Here is a 16496-nt window from a genome sequence, read left to right as displayed (position 1 = left end):
ACAAAATCTTTTTATAGTCTGAAATGTTTCTTAAGTAAAAATAAAATATTGATTAAACTCGTTGATTTTCAAAAGCCGTCGATATTTAATCTCCTCCATATTATTAATATTTCTTACCTTAGTTCATAATTTGTTAAATAAAAATTTTGATTCATAAAATTTTCAAGTATAATAAAGGTTTATAAAGAATATTTTGAGACAGTTATTAAAATAGTTAAATTTTGTCAAAAAAAACTTAAAAATACATTCATATGTTGTTGTCTCTGATACTAATTGTTAATTGTTTAAATTAAGTGCTTTCTTTTAAAGTTTTATTAATGTGTTCAAACAACAGCTTTTCAGATGTATTCTTGTTCTCCAACAAAAGAAAAAATATATTTCGTTTGCTCGCGATGCAACTTTACTTTCTTAGACTTAACTTGAATATGACGGGGACTTACGTTTTCTATTAGGCATCGCTAAGATGCTATTCCAGATTTCTCACTACACAAAGTTCTATATTTTTCCTGTTGAAGACGGAAATTTTAGTAGCAGAAATTTTTTAATTTATTTAAATCAGCCTTATAGCTCTTTTAAAATAGATTTAAAAAATGTCACTGAAATACTTTTAAAGTTAAATAGAAGTATCAAAAAAAATAATAGTAGGGTAATTCAGAGTACCTTTACCTACCAGCGGAGTAATTATATGTTACCTTATTTCAAAATCTTTTGCAACTATTCAATTTCTTCTTAAATTTTCAAAAATTTATTTTTAAAAATGAAGAAAAACTCTCACATAATTGAATTTTGCATCATTAAAAAAAAGCTGTATTTGTTTAAGACAATGTAACTACTGGTTTCTCAGCACGCGATCTTTCGGCACAGCTCCTCATATCCTGAAACAGATATTGTCTATTATGCAAAAGAAAATTTTAAAAACACAATAATTGAAAAGCTTGACGCTGCCGAGCACAGAAGTACCTATAAATTTTCCTTATTTTTTCCTTTTTATAACAGTGCCGTTATTCATATTCCTTCAGAAACACAAACATAGATATCGTCAATATTTTTTAAAAAAATATTCATCACTTCATTAAAAATATTTTTCATTTAAAAATTTTGTAAAACATTTTAATTTTCTTAACAAATTATATTTTAATTTCATAACAAATTATCCCTTCCAATTATAGCAACTCTCATGTAAAACTAAAATAATTTAATTTTAAAAAATTAGAAATATGAAGATATGTCATGTAGTTCGTCTATTAATAGTTTGTTTTTTAATGTTTTAAATATTTTACATCCTAAATCTCAAAAATTAGAACTACTGCATAGAAACTGCTTTCACATTTGAAGCAAAAATAAATCAAAAACTGTGTGTGGGGGGGGACAAATTTTTTTCTGCTGGTTTCTGGTATTAGGAACAATAGAGCAGTATTATTTGTTGCATCATGTATTTTCAATTTTTATTTTTTCAGAACAATAAAAAAAGCAAAAGAAGCGTATCACAATTATTGCCCATTTAATATTTTCTTTAGATAGTTGTTAATACAAGAAATAAAGTTCAATCTTGCCAGAAAGAATTAGAAGCATTTAAAACATGAGACGCAAAATTGATTTTTCGACAGATTAGGAGTTAGTTTAGATATTTTGATTTCATTTTTTTTACATTCTTATTTTTTGCTTGTTTAGGAAGGTGAATACGTCGTCAGAAAATAAAATGTCATTAAGATTTCTGTGACTCCTGGTGCAAATGAAAAGCATTTTTGGATTATGTTTGTCTTCATGCAAATACGATAATTCATAAATGGAAAAGTCAGATGAAAAAAATTATCCATCGAATAATGATTGGATAATATATTTGGCCTTACTTTTGATCTGAAGATTACATTTAGAATGAAATGCTGCCCATTCATTTGTATTATGTAAAAACCGTTACTTTCGAACATAACCAAGCCACATAAAATAACATAATTCTAACAAAAAATTGTAGATATGGCCATATTTTGGAAAGAGGGAAAATGTGCTTTCTCAATAAAAACACTCATTTTTTTCTTTACCTTATTCATTGTCCAAGCAAACAAAACAGAGTATCCAAGAAAGTTAAAGGGGGAAAACCCTCGCTATATTTACAAAATTTGTTGATGTGCCCACTGATTCTCTACTGAAACTTTTCGTACTTGAATTTATATCAATTTTTTAAATAAGACGAATATAGACAATAAAGACTCAAATAATTTTCCAAAACAATGCACACAAAGTAAACAATCGCTTTTTGTTGCCATCAATAAATATTTAAAATTCAGTGACTGAAAATGCATCATGCGTGAACAATAATTTCTTTGATGTCGTCGGTAGAAATTTCAAAGCTAATGAACAAAATTTTACTGGCTTTAGCACAAGAAAATGTGCCAGAATAATTCCTTACCTCAGCCCCTTCTATGCCTTGCGGTCCTTGTGGTCCTGGAGGTCCCTGCAGAAAATCAAAGAATTGAATTAAAATCCCGTAATTGTGTCTCAAGCACATTTTTTGCTTAGCTAGACATTCTTTCTCTTCAGAATCAATTAAATGAAGCTTATTGGCTTTAAAAGCTCAGGCAGAATGATTCTTTCTAATCTTAAAAAAAAGTCATTCTTTGTTACTTAGATAAAATGTTGTTAGGAGCTGAAAAATTAATCTAAAAGGAAGTTGAGGTCAAGTTTAATTACGATTCATTGAATGGGCTATAAAAATTGAGACGGGTAATTTTTTGGAAGTTTTAACTTCTTTTGGAGATGTTAAAACTTAATTCGATTCCTAAGAAAATTAAAATAAATCAAAGCTTAAAATTCTTTTTTATTCGAAGGATATGTGTATTTGACGGATTATTTTAAATAAAATGTACTGAAATAAATTATGTTCTGAAAGAACTATTTATTAAAGATTTATTTTTAGTTGGGATCTTAAGTTTGGTTGTTTTAAGTTAAGTTGCAACTTTATAACAACTGAACAAACTTTAATGAAGTAAGTAAAAGATTACAACTTTTATCACAAATAAAAAAAAATTAAAAAAAAAACTACCTCATAACCCTTATTTTGAAGGTATGAGGAAGCAAGAGAGCTCTAAATTTATATTCGTAATCAGTGAGAAACTGGAAATTATATACAATAATGTCCATTTTTGTTAAAATATAGATGAAAACTATGTAAATCAGAAGCATATTTTTTAATAAAAATATAGATTTTATATCTTGAAAAAAAAATATTTACTTTATTTTAAAATAATTAAATTTTCCATCTAGTTTAATTTCTGTATACCACTAAATTGTTCTAATAAATAGATCGATTAAGGAAAAAATATTTAAATTACAAGAATTAAAATAAAAAGTAATGATTAAATATAATATCAGCAATGAGAAGGATTTTTAACTGTTTTCTGATTAAATGATGATTTTCTCCTACTTTATATGAAAGAAACAATTAAATCTGTTTAATGAAATGGCATGAGTTTTTAAATTCAGCATTCATTTGGTGGGTGTAAACTACAAACATTTTTCGGAAATAATTTGAAGTAACAAGACTGTTTTCATTTAAAGAAAAAAATAGAAATATTATTTTATTTATCGTGAACTCACTTGTTTCTAAAACACCGAAATAATTAAAGAAACTTTGCCATTAATTAATTATTCAATAAATTGAATTTATAAATTTTATAAAAACTGCGTATCAAACAAAGCAGGAAAACTGCAATATTAACACTTACCGGTAACCCTTGAGGCCCTACAGCACCTGGAGGGCCAGGTAATCCAGGTTGACCCTTTGGAAATAAAGAAAATACCGATAAATTTATTTTTACTTTTAAAGAATCGAATTTTTAAATATCCATGCAGTCAAATATTCTATCAAATGATGATCACGTAGTCTAGTGTGCTTATTAAGTAACAATCAAAGTTAATTAATAATTAATTAGTCTACTAATTTATCAAAAGTATAATGTAAAAGTATAATGGAAAGTTGAGAGTTTTTCCCGAAAAGGCACTCACGATCTTCTCAAGAAACAAATAATTTCTCAAGCACAACTTGTTTCGGTGCTCATTATTTTTGTTCACTGTTTTAGAGTTTATTCTGAATGAGTCTCCGCCTTCCACAGTATTTTTTCATTAAATTTGTGTGTGTGTGTGTTTTGAATTTAAACTATTTTAGAAATTATAAATCATTTATTTTACAAACACATATAACTCTTTCATTTAAACGTCAAAATGATATGGAAAACATTAGTGCCTGATTTCCTGAATAATGCAAGCCATTTCTTGAGCACTGCTTGTTCTCATTTGCCTTTGTAGTAGGAACCATTCTTGCTATATATCTTCTGGTTCCTGTTTTCAGGATTTGAACTAAAATAAGTCACCATTTTACGAATTTCCATTTAACAAAATTTTCTATAAAATCTTGATTTTCAACAACATTTACATGTTATTTGTTCGCCATGACACAAAAGACAATTCCTCAAAGAGAAGTTTTTACTATTTATTTATTTATTGTAAATTTCCGAGAGATGGGAGTCAGAGGACTGCAATATTTCGAGACGTCTTATCAGCCAGAGATCTAACAAAATCAACCAAATCCGCGTTCTTGGAAAAGAAAGCATTTGAACAGCGAGAGAAGAAGATACTAAACTTTTTAACTTTTTTTCACGATAATGATTGCATCGAGACTGCTACATATTCTATGGAGCATGATACATTGCAAAGTGTTTTGAATTGTAAGAAGTGATGAAGATAACAATGAAGTACTTACTAAGCAAAAGATATTCACAAAATGAAATTCACAAGGTATTCACAAAAGCATTGGTAATATCATTTGGTACTATGCCACATGAATTTTAGTTTCATGAAAATATTACAAATGTATGTCTCAGTGTTAATGCAGTGGAAAAAGTTTTACGAAAAACATGTTTTTTATTCAAACTTATACAAATCAGATTACAATTTGTTTCACAGTTTTAAGGCATACGTTAAAGTTAATAAATTGGCTGGTAAGTTGGTAAAATTTTTGTGTTTTCCTTATTTTTTTATTTTATTTACAAATTTCTATTGAAAAAATTGACAAAGATTTTAGGTAGAACTATGGAATCTCATTAAATATGCAGTCAGCTATGTTTCCTAAAGGCTTAAACCATTTCAGAGAACCCGTTAATCTAGTCATACAAAGTAAGGCTAGGTGGATCAATTGTTGCCTAATCGGCTCATTCGTAAGCGTTTTTAAGAGCAACAACAAGACAATCTCAGACTGACTGATAGCCAATAGAATAAAATCAAAATAAATTATTACGTAATATTATTTTTGTTTTATACTTTGCCTCCTCTAATTTTGTGGATAAAAATTAAAAGCCACAACCCTCGCAACCTCGTTAAAGGAAGTTTTACATCAAAATATTTAAGCTCCAAATACTTTTTTTTTCACTGCAAACAATTGTCCAAAACGAGATTGAAAGCACATATTTTTCTACAAATTTGACAATGTCTTGGAAGTGATCATCTTACGTAAATTTATTCCACTAATGCTAATTATAAATTATAATAAAATTTCATTTTTATGATTTTTGTAAAGAGGAAGATGAATTTCTTTATATAATGATGAATTAACTTATATATATTTTTTAAAAAAGCTATAACATTGTATTTAAAAAGAAAGAAGATCCAAAATCCATTATTTCACCGGATTTTGCATTCTCTGAAATGAAAGAGCAACCATTTAATTGACCCAAAAATCGATTCACTTTATTTTTAATGCAATATACTAAATATCTTTCCATTTAACGCGTTTCCATTAAATTCGAGAAAGCAACTTGAGTTACACACGGATCATCACTCATAATGCCTCATAATCAATATTTACGTAAAAGAACCGCACAGGCAGAAGAACTGAATATACATCCATGAGTTTAAAGATAGCTACATGAAAAGTCTTTCTTGCTTTAGAAATCGTTTGAGAAACTGGAAAAAGCAACCAGAAATGGTAATAAGCGGTTCTTAAAATTTTTAATGGTCTTTTCTATGTTTAATCACTTAACCATTACTTATTTCAAAGTCTATTGGGTTACAAACATAACGCTCTTTTGAAATGAAAGTTCTATCGAAAAAGCCTTTTGTCCATTTATGATTTTTTTTATTAATTTTATAGGAAATAAGGATCTCCTTTTCATTCATAGCTTAGCTTTGTTTTCTATCAATCCATCCTATTTTTTAATGATTTTCAATTTCGGGGGTTCAAAAGTCGCTTATTTTGGAATTTCTGCGAATAGAAATTTTCTATATTAAAGAACAGCGTTCATTGAACCGTTTTGTTTTTCAATTCATTAATGAAATTTTTAGATTTGTATCAGGATCATTTAAACACAAAATGTCAGTTAAATAAGTTGTTAAATTAGTACGTATAGAATTGCAGAAGAAAAAACAACAAAATAAACATTGAACTATAGCCATTTTACCTACCTTTTTAAATGTAGTAAGTTATGTGTATTCTTTTTAAAATACTTTAAAATTTCTCTGATTCAAAGTTGCTTATTTTTGAATTATTACAAATAGAAATCCTCTGAATTGGATTTTTAAAAAAAGAAGCGTTTATTGAGTTGAAGCTAAAAATGAAAGACATTTTTCATTTTTGTTTAAAAATAAGGACAAGATCACAAGAAAAACGAAATTTAGTAGATAAAAATAGGACCATTTTTCGAAACTCTAACAGAAACTTAGAGCTCATTATGAATGATTAAATATTGTAACGATTCGAAATTATTATGTTCATTTTTCATTAAAATCGATTCAGACGATTTAACTACCAAAAGAAAAAGAAAGAACTCATTCCTTTTTCCAAACACTTGGTTGATGAATAGGAGTTAATTACTTGAATAAAAAGAAGAAGAAACCGAATATCACATATCGATAAATGCTTTGAAAGTGAAATGTATCATTCTGTACGCAAATACATCCACCTCATTTAAGGGGAAAATGTTGTACGTCATAACTAACAATTTGCTTCCATTAGCAAATGAGCAGTTATTCGGTGAAACAGGCGCTCTCATCGAGGGAAATTCAGTGACATCTCTCGGGAGAAAATGAACTTTTCGCCTCCGTGTATATATAAATATATATATATATATATATATATATTGTAAAGAATGTTATAATTTATTGAAAGATGAATATTCATTTTAACTTCTTACAATACCTTCTTATCTCATCAGTTAAGGCATGAAGATGAGAAGTTTCCAACATGGTGATTAGCTTCTACTTCCCCGGTCAATACAAATGCAGGTGTGAGATTGCTACCTCTATTATGATGACAGGTCGTACTTCTGTGCAAGGAATGGGTACATGAACCGCACTGTATACCCGCTAAATGCGTTCACTTTAGTGCCCGTATTCATTTTCTTGGTGACATAAGGATTCAAACAACCTCAAACATTCTGGTAGATCAGAGAAAGCTGCAAGTGATTGCAATGCCTTCTTTTTAATTAGTCGTATACGAGGAAATCTAAAGATGATCGCAAAAATTTGGATAATATTTTTTTATATTTCAGATCCCCACCCCCCACCTCCAGCTCAATCGAGCCAGAAAAAAATCACTTTTTTAATTATGTCCATTTATCTGTACATACGACAATACTATAATTCAGAAACATAACGAGGTGGATATACATAAAAACCTGGTGACTTGTCAGTCAGGCGATTGAAAAATCTAGATTGTTAATATTTATGGAATCTGTCATACATAGCTCCTTGTATGTATGAACTCATTAGTTCCAAATGGCTCGATCATAACTAATTAAATTTTGTATGCTGACCTTGCATCAGAATGATAGCCAACTTAGAACATTTGGTTTTTACTCATCGTTATTCTTGTTTCCTTCAACTTCAGGTGCTTTCATATACTACGAAAATGTTAAGTTCGTCAAGGATTTAAAATATTTCTGTCATTTTCCCCATTTAAAATAAAGGGGAGAAAGTCATTTATTTTCATTTCTTCGCCTGCAGTTTTCCTCTATTTTCCCCCTTTAGTGTAGAAATTCTTTTGCAGTTTCATGTTGAAATTCTATAAGAACCGATGTAAAACCAAATATTCCGTTTTTATTGTCAGAGAATAACTTACTCATTGTTAGAAAATTTTAAAATGTCATTACTTCTTTGCAGCAGTTGCAGTTTTTTCTGTTCCCTCTCTGTTTTCAACTCTTGACTAGAGGAAATGTATGAAACGTTGAAAGCTAGTGGAAGTGTCTGGTATTTTACGGCAGGAGTCCTCACCAAATTTCAGGGAATCAGCAAATCGTTTAGAGTTTTCTACACTTCTTAGAGATTCTAGGAACTTCTAATTTAAAGAGTCCCTTGATAAAGAAAAAAAAACTGATTTTATGCATAGGTGTGTTTTTTTCTCGATAATGATTTGTTGTATCGTAAATCGAATATTAATTGTCATTTGTCATTTTCTCTTGAGACTTCATTTGTTTTACTCTGAGACTAACACTTTCATTTCAATTTTCTCTCATTTTGTTGTATTGCAAATCGAGTATTGGTTATCATTCAATTGCGTTGATGATTCGGAATTTCTAAATTTTAACTCTATACTATACTGTAAAGTTTCTTAAATTTAAGTAGAATGTTTTGCAACTCTATATAAACGGGTCAAGAAAATGATAGAACATTATTTAAATCCTATTTAACTTTATTTAAATAATTTAATTAAAACAATACTTATAGATCGAAAAACTTATTAACTAAGAATGAGCTGCTTTTAATCAAAACTGTAGTTAATAAAGACCGATATTTATATTATTGTACATAAAGCGGGATAAAATGGCAAAACTGAGAGAGAGATGAATATTTTTTCCAGAGAGACATCATAAAGGAAGATTGTAAAGGGAATGAAACGTATCAACAAATGAGAAAAAGCTGTTACAAATAAAATACTTGATTCTGTAGATATTTTTCTTGGAAACCTTATCAAATGACAGACAAATAAGAGAATACAATAAAAAAAAAATTCCCTTCAGATTTTAAGTGCGTGAAATTCATATTTTATATAAATCAAAATCATGGTTTAAAAATGAAAATTAAAGTTTAACGTGATACTTTTATTCAAAAAGACTTTTCAGAGCAGGTTTTTCTAGAGTTTATTTTGTTGAAGTAATTTTAAATCTGGACTGATAATAAACTTAGTAAAATATATTGTTTTAAACGAATTTCGAATGTCAATGATACTTTACTTTTGTCCCATCAATTCCAGGCTCTCCAGCTGGGCCTGGTGGACCTGGAGGGCCCTGAAAAATAATTAAAATGTATGAATAAGAAACCGTAACAATATGGATAACTTATCAAAGACTAAATTGATTTTGGACAATAATTGTACGACTGGATCCTATAGTTGATCAAAATATCTCTACCAGTTTAGGGAAGATAACAAAAGTTTTTTTTTTTATTAATCCTTATAATTTTGATTCACATATTAATTGCAATTGTAAACTTAGAAATAGCCTTGATTTTTTATAGGGGTTTCAGTTGGTTTACTCTAAAATTTCAAAGATTTTTTTTTTTAATTTGAACTACTTAAGACATATTTATGCTAAATTTATAAATATCAAAAATTCCAAAAAGATACAATTTATCATTTTATTTAATATATTTATTTATATGAAATAAAATATTTTCAAAACTTCACCTTTATTAATATATTGTGAAAAAATAAAGAAAATATATTAATGATTAAAAAATTTGAAATAATAAATATATACTAAATTTGTGCTTTTAAATTATATCAAAATTACAAAGGAAAATTAAACTATTTCTTTTGAACTAAATTTATTTTAAAGTAATTAAAGATTTCAAAAAACATCTAGAAGTATTCGAATTTATTTATCACGGATGCTTTCAATATATGTATTTTACATAACACGGATACATTAAAAATATGTATTTTACATAAATTAATATAAAGGGTTTATTTAATTCAAACTGAGTAATTTTAAAGCAGGAATATCACTTAAATGAACCCATTTGAATGCAAAGTTATTAAAAATTTATGAATTATTTTCATTTTTTATTAATAACCTCCTCGAAAATGAACTTTATTTCTCACATATTTTAGTATTCTCTTCGAATTTTAGTCTTGAATTCATTTCGATGTTATGTGTGATTAAGAGGATAGAGAAGCTTCTGTTTATTTGTTTAAAAGGGATCCTTCTCTCGACATGGAGGAATTAAAAATAAACAATCTTGAAATGGATCGTTTGTTTGCGGCAAATGTTAAATGGTGTGATCCGCATTCTACATAAATACACCAAACAACTGTAACTGTCGCTTTAATCCTTTTCTTAATGCTTACCTTTGGCATGAAATCTATTTAATGATTCGAGAATGAAAGTTCAAAATTTAAGAACTGCTTTCAAGATGTGCATCTCAATACTTTATTCAAATAGGATAACTAAAATTTAAATTTCTTCAAAAATTATTAACCTAGATGTAAAAATATTTAGCATGTGCAGTAAATAGATACATTTTGCTATGGCAGTCATCAGCGATCAGCCAGGTTGCAGAAAATATTGGTAGCTCCAATGAAACCTTTCCAATGTTGCCCTCACTGAAATGCTACGAACATTTAACGCTATTTTGTTCATTTAAGCCAAAAGAAATTAAATTTTAATCAGGTATTCAGCTGTTTTTAATGGTCCTCAACCAAATGTTAATTGTATTTTGTTTTAAATATTGTATTTCTGTTTCTCCTGTAAGGCAAAGGAATATTGATTTTTACCCCAAATCCCCCTTTAGGAGAAGTATAATTGCGCTCCATTTTTTACAATACATCACCTGAATATCATAACTGATTAAATAAAGAATCTTTACTCACAGGATCGCCGGCTTTCGCTACGTCTCCAGGCATTCCAGGCTCTCCGGCATCACCCTAGAATAAGATAATAAGCAAATTTCTTGGAATATTTGAGGCATTAATTGAATTTGTCTTATTTCAAGTTCATTTTTATAGACAAATACAGAAATATGAATCTGTGTGGTATTAGAAAATAGGCCCTTTTTGAAAAATTATTTTAAACCTTTAGCTCTAAATTAAAATTCTAGATAAATGAAATTTATTTAAATTCAATAAATGTACAGATTTAGCTCGTTTACCATATTTATCTAAGTATTATAATCGATGCTCAGAAAATACAAAGTTACGATATTTCGAAAACTTTACAATGAAATGTTTTATTCTACGCACTTTCAAAGCTAAATAATGAAACAAAATTCTCAGTTTTAGCTAATATCTTTATGAATGTCATGGAGAAAAATATTGAATAATGCTTTTGGTCATTTGAAATGTTATTGTAAGGCTTATTGCGAAATGGAAGATTTTATTAAGTTTATATTATTCCCGATCTGGTTTGAAACTATTTCACTTCAAATATTTGTACATTCACATATGGGTTTGTTTTTATTGCTTTCGATAACAGTATTATGAACTCTTTTTTCCCGTTCAAAACAACTTCGCTTACTTGCAATCAGTTAGGTTACAAGAGAAGTATGGAAAAGGAATTGATTTATGTAAGTGCATAATCATGTTCTGGAGGGTTCAATAAATGGTGCCATATTTTAAATTTAATTCATTCATTACCAATTTCAATCACAATGATGTTCATAATGACCTCGGAACGTTCTCAATGATCCCAAAAGCAATGGAGTAATTGGAAAGACATATTTTGGTTTTTGATCATAATAGGAACTGATATAAGGAGAACAGACTGGAGATGATCATTGCTTATTGCCTTAGGATTTATTTTTTCACAGTTCCCAGATACCTATAAACAGCCTTCTTTCACTGTTTCAAAACGCACGATTTGAAGTATTGCAATAATAATTTAGCTAATATTCTTAAGAAAAGTCGGTAAATGAATCTTTACAGAAACAGAAATGGCTAGTTGCTGTAAGATACGCAAAATAATCACATCAGAGTCATTAAGAATCGCTTTTAAAATGAGTAAAGAGTAATAATTCAGTTCAGTGATATGAGGTCCCGTTTCAAGTGGAAGGATCCATCCCCTATTCATTTAAGTTTTCTCTCATATTTCCGAACACGTAAACATTTCCTTCAGCAGTAGGATAGGGCAGAATTTCTTTTATTTGAATGTCGAAGATATCATTAATCACCAAACAAACCTTGAATCATTGCATTGTTATTCTTTAAACTTGACACATTCGAGTGAATCACCTTCAACTACGTCCATTTTTCAGAAGAACGAATAAATATTTTTTGTATTTTCAACATTAATATACGGAAATATACTTATTTTTAAAAATAATTCAACCATGGATGAATCGAGATAAGTTCATTCCGCCATTTACACAGTCTCTGTTTTCCATAGAAAACAAAATCATCCTTTCCCTGCTCCTCCCTCAACATTACATCTTTTTTTCTTTCTAGACATCAGTTTTTAGCTTGGTGTTTTTTCCATAACTGACGTCAGACATATTGAAATTATTAGGATTAAAACCCTTTTTTTCATGAAAAATAATATATTTGTAGGTTCCATGTTAAATTCTCTTGAAATGCTGCTTGCTAATTTGACGTAAAATAATGAATTTTAAGTTAGAACCGGACGTTGTTTCATTCCTGGATTTAATATCTCTCAGTATCATATTATAATTTATCCCAAATACATGAATAAATGCAGGTTTTTATTACCTTAATAATTTGTTCCTAACAACAGCATGATGAAAATTGCCAGAGGTCATTGGGAGCACTATCTCGTTTCACCAGAGAAGATGTAGAGTTGAAAACTGAATCTTAATCGTAAAAAAAGTATGTTTTTTTTTTTTTTTTCACCTTTCTCTAGAAATGAGGCACGGATTTTTCTGGTCGCTAAAGCTTCGCCTATACGTACTGTACTCACTGTTCTTAATGACACTTCCTGACAGAAATATGATTAAAAATAGAACGCTAAGTTATAATCACATGGCATTTAAATGATGCATATCATTCTGTATTTTCTCTTCAGCTGTATTGTATATATATTAGAGCATTACAAAATTAAACTTGCAAGGCACATTTTATCTTTACTGCAAAACCCTTGCTACATTCCAATTTTACGTTAATGTCAGAAAAGCATTAATCACATATTTGGAGATGATTGGCACCCTAGTCTTAATGCATTCTTTTCTTACACACAAGTCGATTTCTTTCTCGTCAGTTCGCAAATCCTAATTATAATAATCATTTATTGCTTTCATTGCAGCATAATAATCCAGTTTCTTAAATGCTTGGTTTTCTTAGAAGACAAATCGTCAAGTTCATTGAAGTTGTCGTTTTGTAGATGACTCATTAAAAGTCGTTTTACTTATGATAAATGATATCACATTTCACGATCCGCAAGTATTAGATTTTCTATTTGATCATAACGCATGAAGTCCTTATATTTCAATTACAAAGAGCATTTTGATGAAAATAGAATCCAAACATTACAGTTAGGAAATAGAGGCACCTTATAGAAAGGAAATGTCCAGTATATTTCAGTTAAATATGTCGAAAACATGTTTCATGAACACGCTGTTATTGAAATTTCTTTAATATAATAAAAATAATTTTTATTTAAAACAGTTTTTAAAACGCATTTTTACTAATATATTAAATAGCAGAAATTTTCTATTCCCTAATTTTGAGATGAAATGATTTTGAAACTAAATATTAGGTGGTGTCACTAGTTATACAATTAATATATAGTTTAATTACTAATAAACACATAAGTAAAATTAGGAAATTTCATCACATTTTCATAAAGGACATAAAAATGTTAAAAAATCCAATTTTTAAATGCACGAGGACACAGGCGACAGGTCGAATTCAAGATTTGATGCTCGCAAGAGTAAACAAAAAACCGCCAAATTAATTAAAAAGTGTTTTAAAAAATTTAAAAAGCGAGAGAAATGTGGGATGAAGGAATGTCGAAAAAAATACGAAAAATAATAATAATAATAACTGAGCGATATTTGTTTTGCTTTATTGTTTTTTTTTGGGGGGGGGATGGCGCGCCAGTCTTTTGAGGCTTAACTTTTATTTTTACTACAATCATGTTTAATATCTGTTCTGAAGATCTGATTTACCTTGCTTCCTTTGAGTCCCGGTAATCCATTTGTTCCAGGAACACCTGGGGGTCCCTATAAATTAAAGAGAAAAATATTTTTTTTAAATTATTTTGCATCCGAATTGAATCAAAGGCAATTAGCGGAGCAGGCGTAATTCGTATACTTACAGGCATTCCAATTAGACCTGGCTCACCTCTGAGACCCGGTGCTCCTGGAAAACCCTAAAAAGAGAATAGATTTCCTCATTTTTTATGCTTTCGGTAAGATAGAGGTAAAAATTATAAATTTTTCTTTCATGGTAATTAAGCAGAATCAAAGAAACTAATATTTCATAAATCGAATGCCAAAAAGTTAAAGAGAGCATTTTAATAGCAATGCATTTAGTGCAAAAAATGAAAATAAAAAAAACCGCACGAACGCAAAATGTATTAGTAAAAACAAAACACCAAAACTAAAAACTAAACACAGTTCAGATTAATAACAAATATCGTAGCACAAAATCAAAATATAATAGTAAAAAGGCAAGATTTGATTTAAAAAAATGTAATATTATAGCAAAATTTAACAGTAAAAGCTACAAAGATATCACAAGAGTGAAAAATAAATTACATAGTAAAACAATATCTTACCCTTTCTCCTTTTGCACCAAATTCGCCCGCTCGTCCCATTTCTCCTTTATTTCCCTGAAATCACATCAGAACAGAATGAGAAGTCCCTATTCATTTACCAAAGTTAGATTATTTAATCTTCATTAATAATATAAGATTTGGATTTAACATGGCACATGCTAAAGAGAGACATTAGCCAATAAGATAACAGTTGTTGGCGATTGGAAAACCATAAATCATCAACATGTCCTAATTTCTCTTATTAGATGATAATCAGTTGTTTGTGCTGCATTTTCTACTGTTCGGTGTGGTTGCGAGGAATTAAGGAAATAACAAGCTAATTAAATTTCACTTGATAAATAAACAATATATAAAATAAATTTAGACTTACATGGAAGAAATCGATTTACTCCTTTGTAAAGGAATATATTAACTCAATTTTTACACAGAGAGTTACACAAAAGTCGTGATTTTAAGATTTTTTTTTTTTGCTTTAAATTGAAAAATGGATTAGTTCCTTCATTTAAAGTATATAGTCTAATATTTTCCCGAGACTAAAATCATCTGAAATCATTTTAATTCGAAGATAATCTGAATTTTTTACATTTTTAGTGAAAGCGAGGTTGCTTTCATTCTACCATTTCATTGCAATTGACGCATGTCATATATGATGTGTGTGCATAGGATGAGATATTCTTTAAAATGATTTCAAAACAGAAATCCAGTCTCTGTTGCGCGTATGGAAATGTTTTAATCATTTTATTTAAGAAAAAATAAATGATGTCATTTATGAGGCTTTGAGTGGAAGGTTGTGCAAAAATAGAAATTTTAATTTGAAAATTTGTTGGAGAGAGGAATTCAATTTTATATCAATCAATCTGTTTACTCCATCCTATTCAGAAATGAAGCATTGATTTACTTTATGCTATTATTAATAATCCAATGAGAAACAATAAAAATTCATTTAAATTGTTCCAACATTTCGGAAGTGATGCTGGAACAAATACATATATAATTTTGCATACAGAAGGCCAACTCTAATCATGGTGTAATAGCCAAATTTAAATCCGCTACAAATACTTCTAAATGAAAAAGTGCTCTTCCTGACGTAAATATATTATATGTTATTTAATTTAATAACTAAGATGCTGAAAAATCTTAATTTTTTATAATTTTCCAGCCTTTTCAGTCATAATTAATAAATAAAAATTCACACACTAACATCCTAAATACGAAAAGGTTTATTCTACTACTACCATCCTTATTCTGCTACAATCACCACCTGCAATGCATCACCAGAAAGCTCCACCTTTCTACGATTCAAATTGACCGAGTGATGGAGCCTTGAATATCATTGTTTAAGGACAATCAAGACCACTTAGAGGAAACTATGTGTGAACTTCTTGAAATGGGTCATTGAAATGATTTACAATCGTCCAAAATAGTGATACAAAATGAGACTAAAAAGACTTGAAGACTGTATAAAAATCTAGATTTTTTTTTATTGATTATTTAACCATAACACGACGTCATCGTTTAAACCATTTTCCTTATTAAGTATATGAACCTATTTTTAGTTTCATAAATGAGCTGTTTTGCCATTATCAGCGTGCGACTTTTGCATATAGATCAAGAATTCATTAAAACTGGAACAATAAAAATTAGAGTGCTATAAAAACTGATGCAAAAACTTAGTTTTCGAATTGTTCAAAGGTTAAAAAGATGGAATGCACTTCTCTAAGAAGATAATTGTATCCGTTATAAATCATGAGAATTTAGATATGCAAATGTATTACATCAGTTACC

The 16496-nt window shown here is 28.8% G+C and overlaps 1 protein-coding gene across 2 annotated transcripts in view; it reads right to left on the bottom strand.

The window, feature by feature from the left end:
* LOC129962701 (collagen alpha-3(IX) chain-like) overlaps positions 1-16496 on the bottom strand; it is a 167479-nt gene that overhangs the window by 39737 nt on the left and 111246 nt on the right. For both annotated transcript variants that reach the window (XM_056076633.1, XM_056076634.1), the window contains exons 22-28: positions 14712-14765; positions 14250-14303; positions 14101-14154; positions 10856-10909; positions 9219-9272; positions 3723-3776; positions 2408-2452 (exon numbers count right to left, since the gene is read on the bottom strand). In XM_056076633.1, coding sequence (XP_055932608.1) covers positions 2408-2452; positions 3723-3776; positions 9219-9272; positions 10856-10909; positions 14101-14154; positions 14250-14303; positions 14712-14765 — 369 coding nt within the window. The remainder of the gene's footprint in view (positions 1-2407; positions 2453-3722; positions 3777-9218; positions 9273-10855; positions 10910-14100; positions 14155-14249; positions 14304-14711; positions 14766-16496) is intronic.

This window comes from Argiope bruennichi, chromosome 3, assembly GCF_947563725.1.
Source record: "Argiope bruennichi chromosome 3, qqArgBrue1.1, whole genome shotgun sequence".
NCBI lineage: Eukaryota > Metazoa > Arthropoda > Arachnida > Araneae > Araneidae > Argiope > Argiope bruennichi.
Note: the sequence above shows the minus strand (reverse complement) of the source record. Positions and strands in the feature narration are given on the sequence as shown.